The sequence below is a fragment of the Mastomys coucha genome, unplaced genomic scaffold (assembly GCF_008632895.1).
Source record: "Mastomys coucha isolate ucsf_1 unplaced genomic scaffold, UCSF_Mcou_1 pScaffold15, whole genome shotgun sequence".
NCBI classification, from domain to species: domain Eukaryota; kingdom Metazoa; phylum Chordata; class Mammalia; order Rodentia; family Muridae; genus Mastomys; species Mastomys coucha.
The window spans coordinates 122,026,569-122,042,397 of NW_022196897.1; the positions used below are offsets into that span (position 1 = coordinate 122,026,569).

Here is a 15,829-nt window from a genome sequence, read left to right on the forward strand (position 1 = left end):
GTTTTTAGTTACCAATCCACTCCCAATATAGGATGAAACTTGAATTGTTTTCATACAATTGCCCATTGAATTACAAATCTAGTAATATGAGGAATTAAAACCTAAATCAAAAGGGATTTGATTTTCATGTGCTAACTATTAAAATGCTTATAATTGATTAATAGTCTTATTTTAAGAGTCCCAACATCAATCTCAAGGAAGACAAATATTTAAAATAATTTTATCTTATCTTAAATTTTAATTATTTTTAAAATGCATGTCAAATTTTAAAAAAGAAACATTTCTGAATGATTTATAGTTATAAGGGAAATACTATATGGGAAATAAAATAAAATGAAAAGACTTATGAAAAACTTGAAATGTAAACAAACACATATTGTGTAGGTCTTCTCAAAGCTAAGGAATATAAGTTATTTATGCATAAGTGCAGGCTATAGTGAAATACTAACTAGCTAAATTGAACAACATAGAAGCACCCTTTGTCAGTTACCCACTAATTGAGTGTACATCCAAAGTCTAATTCCTGTAGAGATGAATTAGTGCTTTGTTGAATTTTATGTTTTTTCTAGTTCATGAAAAATAGAAAAAAAATCCATACAACTGTATTGTAAAAAATGTGGTTTTATTCCCTGCCCTCCACAGATAAACTTTAAAGTCATCAGTATATATGATTGACAGGCCCATATCACTAATAGTATAATTGACCTGGTTTTACTTTTATGAGCTCAGAGTTCCCCCAATAATAAACTGTTTTAATAAATAACCGAACTGTCATATGCAACTTTCCCCAGCAAACTGTGTAGTCTTATTTCTAAATCTGTCACTCTCAACATTTTATTCTGACATTTCACTTTTAACAATGTAGATTTCTAAACATTAGTAATCTTTTAAGACTGAGTCAATAATCATCTTTAATATGTTGAATGATTTCTTGCTTGGACAAATGTCACCCTACATGAATTCCACTGATAATGTATCCTAGGATAAAATTCAGGGATGCAGCCCTGAGAGGCAAAGGCCGACACTTGTATTATACACAAAGGCCTGACCTGGTAATACAGGAACAGTCCATCTTCCTGGATGGTTCCTGTCTTAGTCAGGGTTTCTATTCCTGCACAAACATCATGACCAAGAAGCAAGTTGGGGAGGAAAGGGTTTAGCCAAGAGGTGTAGACCATGATGGGTGCATTGAGCTTGGCCAGGGTCAACTGATGGTAGAAAGCCCTAGGCAGTTTGAGTTAGTAGTCTGTAGTGGTGTTTTTGTTTTTTTTTTTTTTTTGCTTACTATTAGTACTTGGTGTGGGTTCATGTTTCTAAGAGACAAGTATTCAAAGAATACTAGCTGACTGATGTTATTCAGCTTACTTCTATATTGCTGTTTATCACTAAGGAAGTCAGGACTGGAACTCAAGCAGGTCAGGAAGCAGGAGCTGATGCAGAAGCCATGGAGGGATGTTCCTTACTGTCTTGCTTCTCCTGGCTTGCTCAACCTTCTCTCTTATAGAATCCAAGACTTCCAGCCCAGGGATGGCACCACCCACAAGGGGCAATTGAGAAAATGCCCCACAGGTGGATCTCATGGAGGCACTTCCCCAACTGAAACTCCCTTCTCTGAGATAACTCCAGCCTGTGTCAAGTTGACACGCAAAACCAACCAGTACAGTTCCTAAGATGTTTTCCTAAAACAAATATTGGAACATTCTCTGAGATCTGTAGAGTGTTTAGAAGTATCAGACAAGATCGGAGGGAGTACCAGTCTTTTAACCACCAGAAGGTTTTCTTACCAAACCTTCTGAAGCAGGTTTAAACATCTCTTAGCTTTCTGTTGGGGGATGGACATGAAGGAACTGCCTTGAGAGATTCCGTGGGTTTAGAATCCCAAACAAAGCACAATTGCCATGGGAAGGCAGTAGCATACCTGTGGCATTACCAGGTCATTGATTCCTCCTGGGACTGTCCCTCATCTCCTTCCAAGTAAGTGACTGTTCTTAAAACCGTCCAGTGTAAAACTTGCAAAGGTTCCATTGTCACAAACCCTTCTGAGGTTCTCTGTTACCATGAAGATTATTAACCTTAGTATAAATAAAAAATTGTACAGAATTTTCATCTCCCATTGAGGGGAAGAGGGCTGCTTGTATTTCTAGGTGTCTTTTCTCTTCTCCCAAACACATAGAAGAAGAAGCATGCCTTGCACCCCCAGGTCTGACAAAACATCATTGGCAAAACATATATCTTCTTTTTTCTTCTTCTAAGAAATAAAGATTCAAATTCCCACGGTCCTACCTGTCTGCTTCTAGTATGTCATGCTGGCAAAACAGCCACCCAGCCCTCATCTCAAGTGAAAACCAGAAAGAATGCTCTAATAGACTTATCTATATAATGTATTTTTAATATCTCATGATACATTATAGCTTTCTTGGTAACAATAAACATTCCTTGATATAATTAGAAATGTGCAGACTTTTAAATTTTTTATCTTTAAGTAAGGAGTTAAAATAATGAATTTAATACTTATCTTGTAGTTTATCTTGTATACAAACATAAGCCTGGAATGTTTAGCTTCCACTAAACAAATTAGTTTTTTACCTGCTAAGGTTCTTCCCATGATCTTAACACAAAACAGCAAATTAGAATAAGTTATCTTCAACTAATGGAGAAAACATGAAATATTGTTTCAGCGTGTAAAAGCGTTGAATTATAAAAGAAGTAAGTTTGCTGCTATAGTCTGAACTGATTGAGGCCTATGCAAGCTGTTTGGATCCAGAAACTTATTACTCAATTCTAGGGTACCCTCCATCTTTTTCCCTCTTAGCACCATCTCCCCAGCCAATATTCCACTGTTATTTGTTTCAAACATCTTCATTTTATCTAAGTTGTCTATCTACATGGATACCTATGAGCAGATATATACTGTAAACTTGTGACTTCAAATTCACTCAAGTGAAGCACTCGGGAAAATAAGTTGCTGAATGTTTTGGTAATTACAAATGGCAAGGGTGTTCTTTACACATCAGTTTTAAACTTCTGACTACACGAAATGAAGAAATTAGTTGGAAGTGTTGTTTTGTGGGGCTAAAGCAGATAACTAGCTTATTCTTAACAATGATGCTTCTTTATTTAGGATGCGACCTGAAATGGAAAAATTTGGAACATAAAACACCCCGAGCCGTGGCAAAAGATGGAGGCTTCAAAGCAGCTAGCAAGGAAATACGTCGAGCAGAGCGGACTGCAGCTAAACTCGCTAAGCCAGGAGTAAAAAATCCTAACCCACTCTGGGCCCTCAGGCTGCATGACTGGTCCATAGAACACGAGGCTTCCCTTCGGGAAGCCTTTAACTTTGTAGACAGGGGCGATGGCGTAGTCAGCAAAGATGACTTTGTGGTGGCCCTGGAGGAGAGGCAAGAGTATGCCACCTCAGAGCAGTTGCTTTCCATTGCTCAAATGCACGAAAAAAGCCGAGGAGGCGGGGTCAACATTAATGAGTTCTTTAAGGGAACTAAATACTTAAGCAAATCTTACGTCTTGGGGTCTTTCGGGCCTAAGAAAAAGAAGAAGGGGTTGGGCAAAAAGCCAAGGAAAGGCAAGTTTGTTTTGCCTCTCCCCATCTGCACCATCCCGGAGAATGCCTTTCCACGGCGGACAGATGGGGGCCCGCCCTACTACATGGTTGAGACCTACCAGAATGTCACCGACAGCCACAGGTTCAACCGGGACCACCCTCCTGAGCACCCGATCCAGGACGATTCTGAGTGGTACATCGATGTTCCGAAGAGGGTTTTCGCAAATATTAATTTTATCGCCAAAGCAGGAGACCTGGCCTCTCTGAAAAAAGCCTTCGAAGCAGGAATACCTGTGGATATGAAGGACAGCACTTACAAGACTCCCCTCATGACAGCGTGTGCCACCGGCAACATTGATGTGGTCAAGTTTCTTATCGATAAGGGGTATGCTGTCAGGTTTCATAGTTTGGGTTTCAGGTTTCAGGTTTGGTGTTTGTTGATCTCTTTGCAGTGGGGAACCCAAAGGATCTGAAAAGTGGATGCAGGCAAAGGAGGGATCATGGGTGCACAGAGACAGTAGCCCACCAAGATGATCACAAAGTGACGGCAAAGGGTTTTAATCTGGGGTGGTGGCATCTTCTAGTTGCTATCTCTTGCTTCTTAAGCTAGGGATTGGGCAACTTGGCATTGCCTTGGGGTCATACCTAGATGTTAAGATGGTGTGGAGTCACATTTTAATTTGCCTCCTCTTTTATGGAGGACGAGGCAAATACAAGCAGAAGGACTGCCACAGTGACAGAAAATAACCCTACCTTTCCATTTCCTAAAGTCCATCTCCAGAGAGGCGAGCATCTTCTTCTATAAAGATCTTTAAAGCATTGTCTTTGCATTTATTTCTTAAAACTAAAACAACTGCTGGGTTTAATTGCTATTTCTGCCACAGTTATGTGACAGGAAGCAAGTTTAGAACACTTCTATGCCTTGGTTTCCCCAAGTGTGCAATAGGCTCTAATAGGACCCAGCTCCAAATTCATTGATGATTAAACAACTTAAAATATGCAATGTACAATTGTTGCAAATACTTGAGGAAGGCATTTGGTATTGTTACAATATTTTATGGCATTTACATTATATATATGCATATATATTTGTATTATATATATTTGTATTGCATAGATACATATATTTGTAATGTATATATAAACTGAAAAATAACTTGAGTAGTGAAGTTCTAATAAGAACTAAAATTTTATATTTTAAAATAATGAACATTCAAATTTCAGAACATGCAGAGAAAATAGACACAAAGTAAAATAATGTACGTTTTATCTTTTTGCCCAGCTTTTATCTTTATTGAAATAGATTTAGAATTTTATTTGCTTTTTAACCTTTCAAAAATAACGGAACTCCCAGCACCTACCTTGCTCTTCAAGCTCAACATAATACATAAACAATACACATTATATTATATTATGTCAATACACATTATATTGACATAATATGTGTGTGCATTTCCAAGCGGGAAGCTTCTTTAGGGGAACACACAGTTCACTGAAGATTTTTGTAAGGCAGAGATCAGGCAATGAGAGAAGTAAAAAACCTAATGCATTACACTGAGGGCCAGGGAATGCAGACAGCAGAGTATGAGCTAAATAAAGGAACGGGGCTGAAGGGACAGAGCTCTAGTTATGAGCTAATTGTGGCAATGCAGTCTCTACCAACTGCAGCTCCTACTGCATACATATATATGCACATATATGCACAACAATATAGAAACTATATATTGTTAGTATAGATTGTGCATATACTATATATTGTTTATATATTGTACATATTTATTGCTTAGCTTGGAAAATTTTATACATACACACACACACACAATGCAAACCAAAAAGTATTGGGGAGTATATGAAATTCTAAGTACATTTACACAGTTTATTCTCCTCAGAGCTCTTCTGGTTGATAATTTAATGAGGTTAAAATTGCATGGAATTCTTTTCTTTGACTCTTTAGGTTCCAATGTTTAGAACAACCAGAATTTAATTTATTGTATTTGTGTTATTATATAGGGCAAATGTTAATGCAACAGATAATTTCTTGTGGACCCCACTTCATTTTGCATGCCATGCTGGCCAGCAAGACATTGTTGAGCTTCTTGTTAAATCTGGAGCTGCAATAGATGCAACATCAATCAACAACTCCACTCCGTTAAGCAGAGCCATCGAAAGCTGTAGGCTGGACACTGTAAAATACCTACTTGATATGGGTGCCAAATTTCAGATTGAAAACAGAAAAGGTACGCATTCATATTACTCATGGTTGGGGCAAGAAAGGGGGACTGATTTTAAATTCCAAATCCTGTTGATTTTGCTCTTGTAGAGACATGGTTTCCCTGGTACTGACAGAAACACAAGCCTTCATTACAGGGTGAGGAAGTAGCTCTTCAACCGCTTAAAAAACCGGTTTAAAGGATCAGCTCTTTATGTTTGTTATCTTTAGGGCTGATATTTTTGTAAAGTAAAGTTAAACAAAATTTCTGGGGTAATAAAATGGAAGGAGTTAGCATTCTGTCTAAACTCCACCCTATAGTTACCTGGCAACAGCTAGGAATGCTCCTCCCCACAGTTACCTGGCAACAGCCAGGTATGCTCCTCCCCACAGTACCTGGCAACAGCCAGGTAGGCCTGACCCATTATAAAAGGGACTGCTTGCCCCCTCTTCTCTCTCTTGCCTCTCTCTCTTGCTCTCTTGCTCCTTTTAGCCCTCTTTCTGCCCATCTCTCCCCATTCCCTTTCCCCCTCTCTTCATGTAGTAATGGCAGGCCTTTACTTCTCTCCTCTCTCCCTCTCTCTGCCTTTCTCTGCCTCTACTACCTTCTTAACTCCCCTCCCCATGCTCTGAATAAATTCTATTCTGCTTTAGGCTCTGGGCAACAGCATTCTTTGAGTTGTCCCTGAATGACAGGTAGCATTATCGTTAGTTGTGTGGTATTGGTGATTTAGAATTGCCTGCTGATGTTGGAGGTAAAATAATAATACCTGTCTAAGAGCATTAGCTTCCCAGGCCATCTGGTGGGGTTTACCTCCTTGCAACATAGAAGAAGGGATAAGAAAACAAAAATCATCAGCTAGGCGGTGGTGGCTCACACCTTTAATCCCAGCACTTGGGAGGCAGAGGCAGGCAGATTTCTGAGTTCGAGGCCAGCCTGGTCTACAGAGTGAGTTCCAGGACAGCCAGGGCTACACAGAGAAACCCTGTCTTGAAAAACCAAAAAGAAACAAAGAAAAAAAAAATCATCTCACACACACACACACACACGTAGGGTGGCGGCAAGGGGGGTGACGACAACCAGTTTAATATTTATCACTCACACTTTAAGATACATGGTCAAAAGATTTAAGAAAGAAGTTGTGTTAGTAAATGGCTCTTGACATCTGGGTCTTGGTGCTAAGATTCAATCTGGAGAATATCTATCATGTTCTGTGAATTCGCACTTCCATATACTAACATGCTGATTTTTTTTCTACATAGTCTATCATTAAGTTGGTTTATTGTGACTTTCAATTAATGCTTGTTTGGAACAGGACATGCTGCCATGGATATTGCAAAGGCATATGCTGATTATAGAATAATTGATATGATAAAAGAAAAGCTAGATAATCTGCCTAAACCAACAGAAACTCAAAAAATGAAAGGCAAACTTCCTAAACTGAAGACAGAAGCCACGGATGTTAAGAAAGAAGAGGTAAAAGAAAAAAAGGAGCTACCAAGTAATAGCAAGACATCCTTCAACTCTTGGGGCACCAGTGGCATTATGTTATGCCTTTGCACAAGGGAAAGTAACATGCTATGGCAATAATTATAAAGGCATATCTAGCAAGAAAATTACTATTACTGAAGACTCTATACAGTATTCATTGTAATCAGAATTCACATGAAATTCAAATGATTCAATCAAATGATTAGGATATTGAAACAAAAACTGATGTTGAATTTGTATCTACATGGTCCTAAATTTTATAGGTTTGGTAAGATGACCCAAACATAGCCGGGAAAAGACAGTGAAGAAGAAATTGGTATTAGTAAGGAGGTCCTAAGTGCATTTCCAAGCTGGAGCTTCTTTAGGGGAGCACAGGGTTCACTGGAGATCCTTGTAAGGTAGAGATCAGGCAATGAGAATAAAGAAATAAAAGACCTAATGCCATCACATTGGGGGCTAGGGAATATAGAGAGTAGAGAATGAGCTGGCTAAAGGAACTAGGCAGAAGGGACGGAGCTCTGATTGTAGACTAATTGTGGCAGTGGGGTCCCCACCAACTCCTACTAAACACACCATTATCATTTTAGTAGGGGTCCATCCTGTGAATGACCATAGATCAGGGATGGGTACCTTGAAAACTCATGCTGCCTATCCCTGATAGGACTAATTAAGTGAAGTCCAATAATGTAAGCTAATTATCTCACCATGCCTAGAGCTATAGTATTTATAATATTCTGCCTTATCTCAAATTGTATCAATTTCCTTCTTTCCTAACTTCAAAGTAAAATATAGACAAAATGGTAGTAGTTAATGCTTGATTTTAGCAATTTATACTTTAAAAATGTTTTTCCAGGAAACACTGTCATCCATTTACACTGTGCCAGCAGTAACAGAGGAGAAGAAAGTACACAGGGATAGTGTGGTTTACCTCAATTCCCTGATTACCAGTGGCTTCACTAAGAAAGTTGATATCACATTTATTCCCAAAAGGGTAAGTATTTTGAGGAAAGCCTCTATAATACAATGGAGAGCATAATGTCATTTTTTCACATGCTGACTCCACAGGTCATCTGAACAAATGCCAGCATCCATCTCCAGTCAGCTCCGTGGTAGTCCCTTGGCCAGGTTCTGCCACATTCACTTTAGTGAGACCAAATGTTAACTCCCAAAGTCTGGCTCCATTGGTTATTATATCTACACTAGTATTTACATTTCCTTAAGGGACTGGAGTCATCTTTAGTCAATGGCATTCCTTAGAGCCATTCAGTTATCATATTCTATAGACACTTGGTATTGTAACTTCTCAGACTCTATTCCTTACCAAAACATCTTGGAAGCTACATACTATCAAGGCTGAGCAAACTCGCTAGTCTCCTAGAATAATTGCCCTTAAATAGGTGGAAACATCTGTGGGGAAAAGAGTTATCTTTCCAGTACCCATCCAGTCATGCTGAATAAGTAGCACTCTCTGTTACAAAAATAACTTGACTTCTACATTAGACTTCCCAATTCCTTTGATCTTGTGTGTTGATATCATGGAACCAAGGAGCAGTTGGCCCTGAGATGACTAGAAAAGGAACTGAAGAGCATTTCTGACCTCTGTTCCTAGAAAAGTCTCACCAGAAATGGTGATGTTCACATAGTCACTATGGACATAAGATACAGTAATACAGTAGAGTGCACTTCTGATGTATACTTGGTAGTTCAGTTGAACCTCCGGGAAGTCTTAGGGTGGAGCTGTTACTCATGGATAAAGTGCTCATCTAGCATGTGCTTAGTTAAAAAGAAATGTGTGAGAGTGAAAATTGCTGGCCACTGTGATAACATCTGCCCAACTTTGGCTGCTTATTTAAGATTTGGAGTCCTGAAGCCACAACAGCAGAGCTGATCAGGAAGAGGGAACTTCGGAGGGAGAGGTTCACATATGAGGTGGACTTTGAGGACTTCATGATGCCTTTCCAAAAGAACATCACAGAGAAAGCTCAGGCGATGGAGGCAATGCTCAAGAACTAGGTCACTGCAGTCGCCACCCGGGAGAAGTGCTCTGTGGTCCAGAGTCAGAGTTTGGAGAAAGTATGTATTTCCATCAAAGCCAAAGCAATTAAGCCATTAAGAAATTGTTATTAAGTCCAGTTCTTGCTGTAACCACTGTAAATATCCTGAGTTGTATCATTTAGCTCCTTTTCATGTTGCAATGAATGGCAGGTTATCCATGTAAATTCCCAATCTTCATTAAGTGTGAAGTAGGTCACATGGCAGTTATGAATATTGTCAAAAATTTATCAGATGTGCTCCATTATGTTCATTAAAAATAATTGTAGTGCATATGCAAGGCCCTTGGATCAATCCCCAGAACACATTTTAGAAAGAAAACTAACAATAATGATTTTGAATGTAGACATATTAAAAAACACTTTAAAAAATTAGTATAGATAGAACATGCCTATAATCTCAGTACTATGGAGGCAGAGGATTGCAAACCGAAGGCTATTCTGGCCTGTATAACAAGATCATATCTCAAAAAGGAAAAAAAAATGTTCTGAGAGCATAGTCCAGTGATAGATTATTCACCTAGCATATATATGGCCATGGGTTGCTTTATAGTGCAAAGTAGAAATAATAATAACAATAATAGTAATAATCTTAGAAAGAATTGATGGAAACACAAATTAATATGAGGAAAGGGAGATGTCATATAACCCCTATATGTGAGAATTTGTTTCTCAAACCACAGTGTAAAAGTGCCTCAAACACCTTGGGCCAAGTAAACTTTGGACACTATACATGCCACCATTTTCCTCTACTTGGATATTGTAGAGCTCTTATGTCTTGAATAGCAGTTCTGTCCCCTGGAAGCAACTCTCAAGTAGTGACTAAACAAAGTTAGACTTTCTCACCTTCTGGTTGGATGACTGAACCATAGAGCCCTCAAGTCATAAGTCATAGGATAGAGTTAAGTTCTATAAGGTCTCTCTGTCTCCCTGTCTTTCTCTCTCTGTCTCTCTCTCTTTCTCTCCATAAATATAGACACACACATGCAAATCTCCTCCCAAATATTATACCTCTCTGTGTTTCTAGGTGGAGGTAGCCTTTTAAGGGTCTAAACTGACACTCAAAGCCATGGGGATGACCTGAGTTATGATCCTAAAACTTCTATCAAAAGCTTTGAAGATAAATTCCCACATCTTCTGCTTACTACAAAATAAAAATTTCTCTACTTGGAAGAAATTGCAACTAAGGGTCCATCCAAATGGTCTTCATAAAATAGCTGATGATTTGAGCAAAATTTCCAGATACTTGAAAACTATACAAGAATGACTAGAGATATGATAGCCCCTTAATATATTGGGAGAAATGAAATCAAAGAATAAAGATGAATTTAAGAAATCCTGCATCAAGAACTGATAAAAGAATTATGGGAAAAGGAGCTTAGCATGAAACCTTCTAACTTCCCAGGGGGATTTAAACTTAATGCCTAATTCCTTTTCAGAAAAAAAGGCATCTTTAAAATGCTGCTATTTAAGAATACAAGGAAGTTGTTTGCTAATATCCCTTGTTTTTTGTCATATTATTTTCCCAAGAAGAGATTCAAACACTGTGTTTGAGGCAACAATACCAAGAATGTGGTATGCACATTCTTCAGTACCACGTTAACCAGAAGTCAGAATGTGTGAAGTTTGTGTTACACATTGTACTGTGTCTTGTGTCTTGGGGAGTATCTTTGAAAGCATCTAAAGTTTATGATTTTTACTCCCTATAATTAATATCCATGGCTGATTCCTTATGGGATAAGTGCTAGTAATGATATGATATTTGATGTTGTGTTTCCATTTCTTATATGTATGACTTTTCCTCTGATGGTCAAGGCTTTCTCTTCTCCCTTAATCTTGGTAATTTAAGCACTATGCACTCATGTATTCATTTCTTACTTGAAAGGCTGTAACTGTGGGGACAGCTCCAAACTCTGATTACTTATCTACCATAAGTATCTTGAGCTTTTACAGCAGGGAAAACACAAGCAAATTTACTCCAGATCCCTTTTCCAGCGAAGGTTTACAGTACCAAGTACGATGAAGAGACCACTTGCCCCTGTGTCCAGAAACATTAGCACAGGCTTCCTCTCTTCTGTCTGTCTTCTTGAAATCCCAGTTTCTAAACAAGTTGGCTTGTGTCTCCCAAGTGCCCTGTCTTCTTCATCATTTTTGTTTTTTGTTTTTAATTGCTTTTAAATATTTCAATTTACATTATCTTAGATGTACACATTTGTGATGTATGACATGATGTAGATGTATTAATACATCTCAAACTTTATTGGACTGGAGAAATGGCTTAGTGGTTAAGAAAGCTTGTTACTCTTAACAGAGATCTTGAGTTCCATTTCCAGTGTCCTTCTCAGGCTCACAGTCTGACAGCTGTGTGACAGGCTTAGTGTCTCACAGCTGTGGGTAACTCCTGTTCCGGAAATCCACTGCCCTCTTCTGGCCAGCAGAGGCACTGCACACACAGGCTGTACTTAGCATTCATGTATGTGAAACACTCATATACAGGAATCATTTAACTTAAAAAAAATCTTAAATTCTAATGCCACTTACCACCATGGGGCAACAAGAATATGGGAATATAAATAAATTTTATTTTTCTGCTATTAATCTGCCTTTCTTTAGTGTTATTCACAAACTCAGTGCTGAACCTAAAGGAGAATGTTCTCTCCTCTATATCATCCTTTAACATCATTTGCTTAGCTTGATTCTCAAATTGTCCCTTTCTCTGCCAGAAGAAACCATTGAAATTCAACTGCTAATAACAAAGATGTCTCCTGATGTATCTACAGGATTCTATATTTCTTGAATGTGTGGGGAAATGCTTATTCATTCAGAAACAAGAGAACTGAATGCACTTTATCAGATCTTTATTTCAATCTCAGTCATGTGTAGAAGCTTAACCCTTTGTAAACATAAACTGAGAAGATATCGCTCCTAATTAGCACTCTTTCCCCACACATAAAATGTTTGTTTTCTTTCTAATGGCTTAATTCATTTGAAATGGATCTCTGTGTTAAAGATAATCAAGTGGAGTTTAACACTAAGACGAAACAGAGCAAAAGTCCGAGTTCCTCCAATACTCTAAGAAAGCAAGCATTGGTGGTGCTGCCCTGGTGGTTCTGGACAGCAGCAGCAGCAGCAGCAGGAGCTGGGAGCTGGGTCTCATATTCAAAAACTAGAATAGAGAAGTCTAGGTGTGCACAACAGTTATTCTATAGAGGGAGCTTTACTGGCATAAAAGTCTGTCAGTGTTACATGAAAAGATAACTGCACATACTATGCAGCATCTCAGACTTGTAATTATGCATGTGTCAATGGAAATTTTCTAGGTTTTTCTGGGTTTGTGGGGCTTGGGATATAAATTGTATTTTAGTTTCTATTTTATTTTGGCATAACTTCACTGAAAGTGAAGTACTTTGAAATAAACACATTTTTTTTTTTAATTTTAAAAGACAAAAAGTTGATACACAGAGGTCTAGAATACCAAAGTGCCTAGAGTTTTTCCTAGACAGGTACTCTGAGTTAAGAACTGAAGAGCTGGTAACCTGAGAAGGGAGCATCCCTGAGATAGAGTGAGACACAGTGAAAGGGGTCAAGCAGGGGAACTCCAGGGCATGGGAAAGGGTGGTTAGAACATCAGCAAATGATCTGGGTATCTGGGTTTCTGAATCACCATTAACCCCTTCCAGCTAATGGGTGAAGAAATATTGTTCAGTACCAGGGGTAATTCCATGAAGGTCATGGTAGCTATCTTCTAGAAAGCATGGAGAAACTGCAGATGGGTGCATGGCACAGTGGAAGGTGCTTATTTGATTTTACACCATGCAGATATGGGTAAAAGCATGAACTTTATTCCCAGACTCAGATTTGAATCTTTAGTACCATTTCCTAACTATGTCTATTTACCAAGTACCAGTGGCCACGCAGTCTGTGTTTCATCATTTGTAAAGAAAGAATAATAGTTGTGTGATCTTAGATGTAAGCTTCACAGGAACCAGCCAGATGTGTTAGCTACCCTCAGGGCAACCAGCCTTATGCCCACGAGCATTGCTGGTTGCCAGTTGTGGTTCATTGTGAACTATCAAGCAGAAAGGAAAACCAAAGTAGGCAAAAGGGGGAGGAGCAGACCTAGACCTAGAAAGGAAAACAGTGAAAGCTTGCTGACACACCCTCAACTCTAGTGAGTTAAAACGTTAAATTCTTAGTTTAAGTGACTAAAACATGCACTTATTTATATAGCTTATTTTCTAGTAATCAGACATGGGCAAATCATACTTGTTTTAATATATCAGTACTAATTCTAGTAGTGACAATTTCAGTAGATAATGGCCCCAAGGTTTTACTTTGTAAAATTTTGTCTTCTGAAGTTGATTTATTCTTAGCATCTAAATACATTTGTAGATTAAACTGGTTCATAGAAACAGAGGCTAAGTCAAGATCTCTAGTTCAAGTAATTTGTAGACAGAAAGTTTTCAGATGAAACTGGCCAGAGAAAGGGACAAGATGAAGCAGGAGAAAGAATTAAGGATGTGAGATCAAGATGAAATTTGCTCTGGTCTGTGGCATGTGACACTTTGGAGGATGGATTATGCCAACAGAGGATGTCTTACCCAGTAAAGAGACTGGACTGTTACCTCTAGCATCAGACACTAGCTAGCTCCTGGTCTGGAGAGAAACCTCACAACCATCATCAACTGGCTGGGTGATGAGGGACTCCTATCAGGCAAGATGTCACTCTTCATCATCACTTTTATCCGGGAATAAAGGCCTAATCAATCAGCTAAGACACACCAACATGCATGTCTGTGAGATCATTTCCTGAGACCTCTAGGTCATCAGAGACCCAAATGGTTTAGTTCATTGGCAGATTTAAATTTGAATAGATTATTGGGAGGTGATTGGAAGATAGTTACTGAGAGTGTGTCCCTAAATGTTTTATCTGTTCCTGACATATTCCCATTTCTGATTCTCTCTGATTCTATTTGCAATGTGATAAAGATAGTCTTGTGCCACATGTTCTGCCATAACTGCAGTTTCACCCTTACGGTGAGCCCTGGACCATGGAGCCAAGGGAGATTTGTAATCTTAGTACACAAGAATAATACTCTAGAGAGAGAGGCAGCTTTTGAGCCTCCACTCTCATCAGCTGAGCACAAGATGGGCTAGCTAACACAAGGGGCTACTAGCTCACAAAGGGAACCTGGATAAGATACTAGCAACAGCTTCTACAAATGTGTGCTTTGTATTGAAAATTTTTAGGACAGAGGTCTAGAAGTTAATTCTTTAAGGTCATTTTGCATATCGTGCTTTCCCTTTCAAATGAATTTGATTTCACAAACTTGTCTTATACACCACTAAGAATAAAACTGAAGAATGAACGAGAAGAGCAATGCAAACTCATCTGGCAGCTACTTAGAAGAACACAATTCAAAATCCCATCACTAGTTTCTGTGTCTTCAAACTTTAGTATTTATTAGACATTGGAAAGTAAAAACATCAGAGACAGAAAAATGATTTCTTCCCCATGTTCTGGGATAAGATTACATCTACTAGGTACAAATGAATTGGCCCCAGTAAAGTTAGTTTAGCAACTTATATTAAATTTTCAATTTAAGAAATTCAATGTGGAGCTACAAATGACACCCAAGAGAACCACTGAACTCACATCTTGTATTGAAGGAGGAAGCTAACATACATTCTGCACAGAGACACTAATTTTAAGAAGCCAACTGGACTTTATTGTTGTTTTTTTTTTCCATTTCCATGGACTATATGTTTTTTGTAGCTTTCTGTTTAACTTTTGGATCCTAGGGGAAATTTACAAGTGAAGGTAAATGGGACATGTGTGCAGATCAAAGAAGCTCATGATAACATCCTCAGATCCTTCAGTAGTGATTACTGCATCTAGCTATGTCTGGGTAACAAGGAAGAACTAAATATTCTGTTTGCATTCTGGAAGTCAGTGGAGATTTCTTTTATCCCAAGTAAACCATTAGTGTGTGTGATGCCTGCGTATTTATTCAGGATTACTAATGCTGATATGTTTCCCTTTTGTCTTCATAGGTAAGACTTTGAAGAGGAACTGATACACAAATCTGATCCCCCTAGATTATAGTGATTTACCTGATGATTTGAAAAACTCCCCTGGTTCTCTAAAACTGAAGGAGTATTATGGTCTTTTGTTCCTGAGGCTTCAGTATCAAGCTTCTGCCTAAGGAAGTAAAAAAATACAACTTTCCTCATAGGACTTAATGTAATCAACATATAAAATAAAATGAGCAATATACAAAGTATTCTGGATAAGTCTGAATGGATCCCCAGCCAAAGCAATACTGCACAGCTAAAGAAAGAGTCATCCAGAAGGACGATTTATCAGCAATAAGACATCAATGGATAGCCAGGCAGACTATACATCCCTAGATAATGTCCCAGGTAGGAACCTCTATATATCTTCCATATACATCATTCTACACTTCTAAACCTTCTATACTGTCAAAGGCTAGTAGTGTTGTCATAATGTTGAGTCA

The 15,829-nt window shown here is 38.5% G+C and overlaps 1 protein-coding gene across 3 annotated transcripts in view; it reads left to right on the top strand.

Annotated features, from left to right (window-relative positions):
• Nucleotides 1-15,595, top strand: part of Ankef1 (ankyrin repeat and EF-hand domain containing 1) — a 29,547-nt gene extending 13,952 nt beyond the window's left edge. For 2 of the 3 annotated variants that reach the window (XR_004118888.1, XR_004118887.1), the window contains exons 7-12: nt 3,122-3,944; nt 5,570-5,796; nt 7,085-7,245; nt 8,114-8,251; nt 9,115-9,333; nt 15,366-15,595. Coding sequence is in view for 1 of the 3 variants with exons in the window: in XM_031372038.1 (XP_031227898.1) it covers nt 3,122-3,944; nt 5,570-5,796; nt 7,085-7,245; nt 8,114-8,251; nt 9,115-9,273 (1,508 nt within the window). In the remaining 2 variants the exon portion in view is untranslated. Of the gene's footprint in view, nt 1-3,121; nt 3,945-5,569; nt 5,797-7,084; nt 7,246-8,113; nt 8,252-9,114; nt 9,407-15,365 lie in introns of those variants that run through there. The other variant, XM_031372038.1, reaches the window with a different exon arrangement.
• The last annotated feature ends 234 nt before the right edge of the window (nt 15,596-15,829 follow it).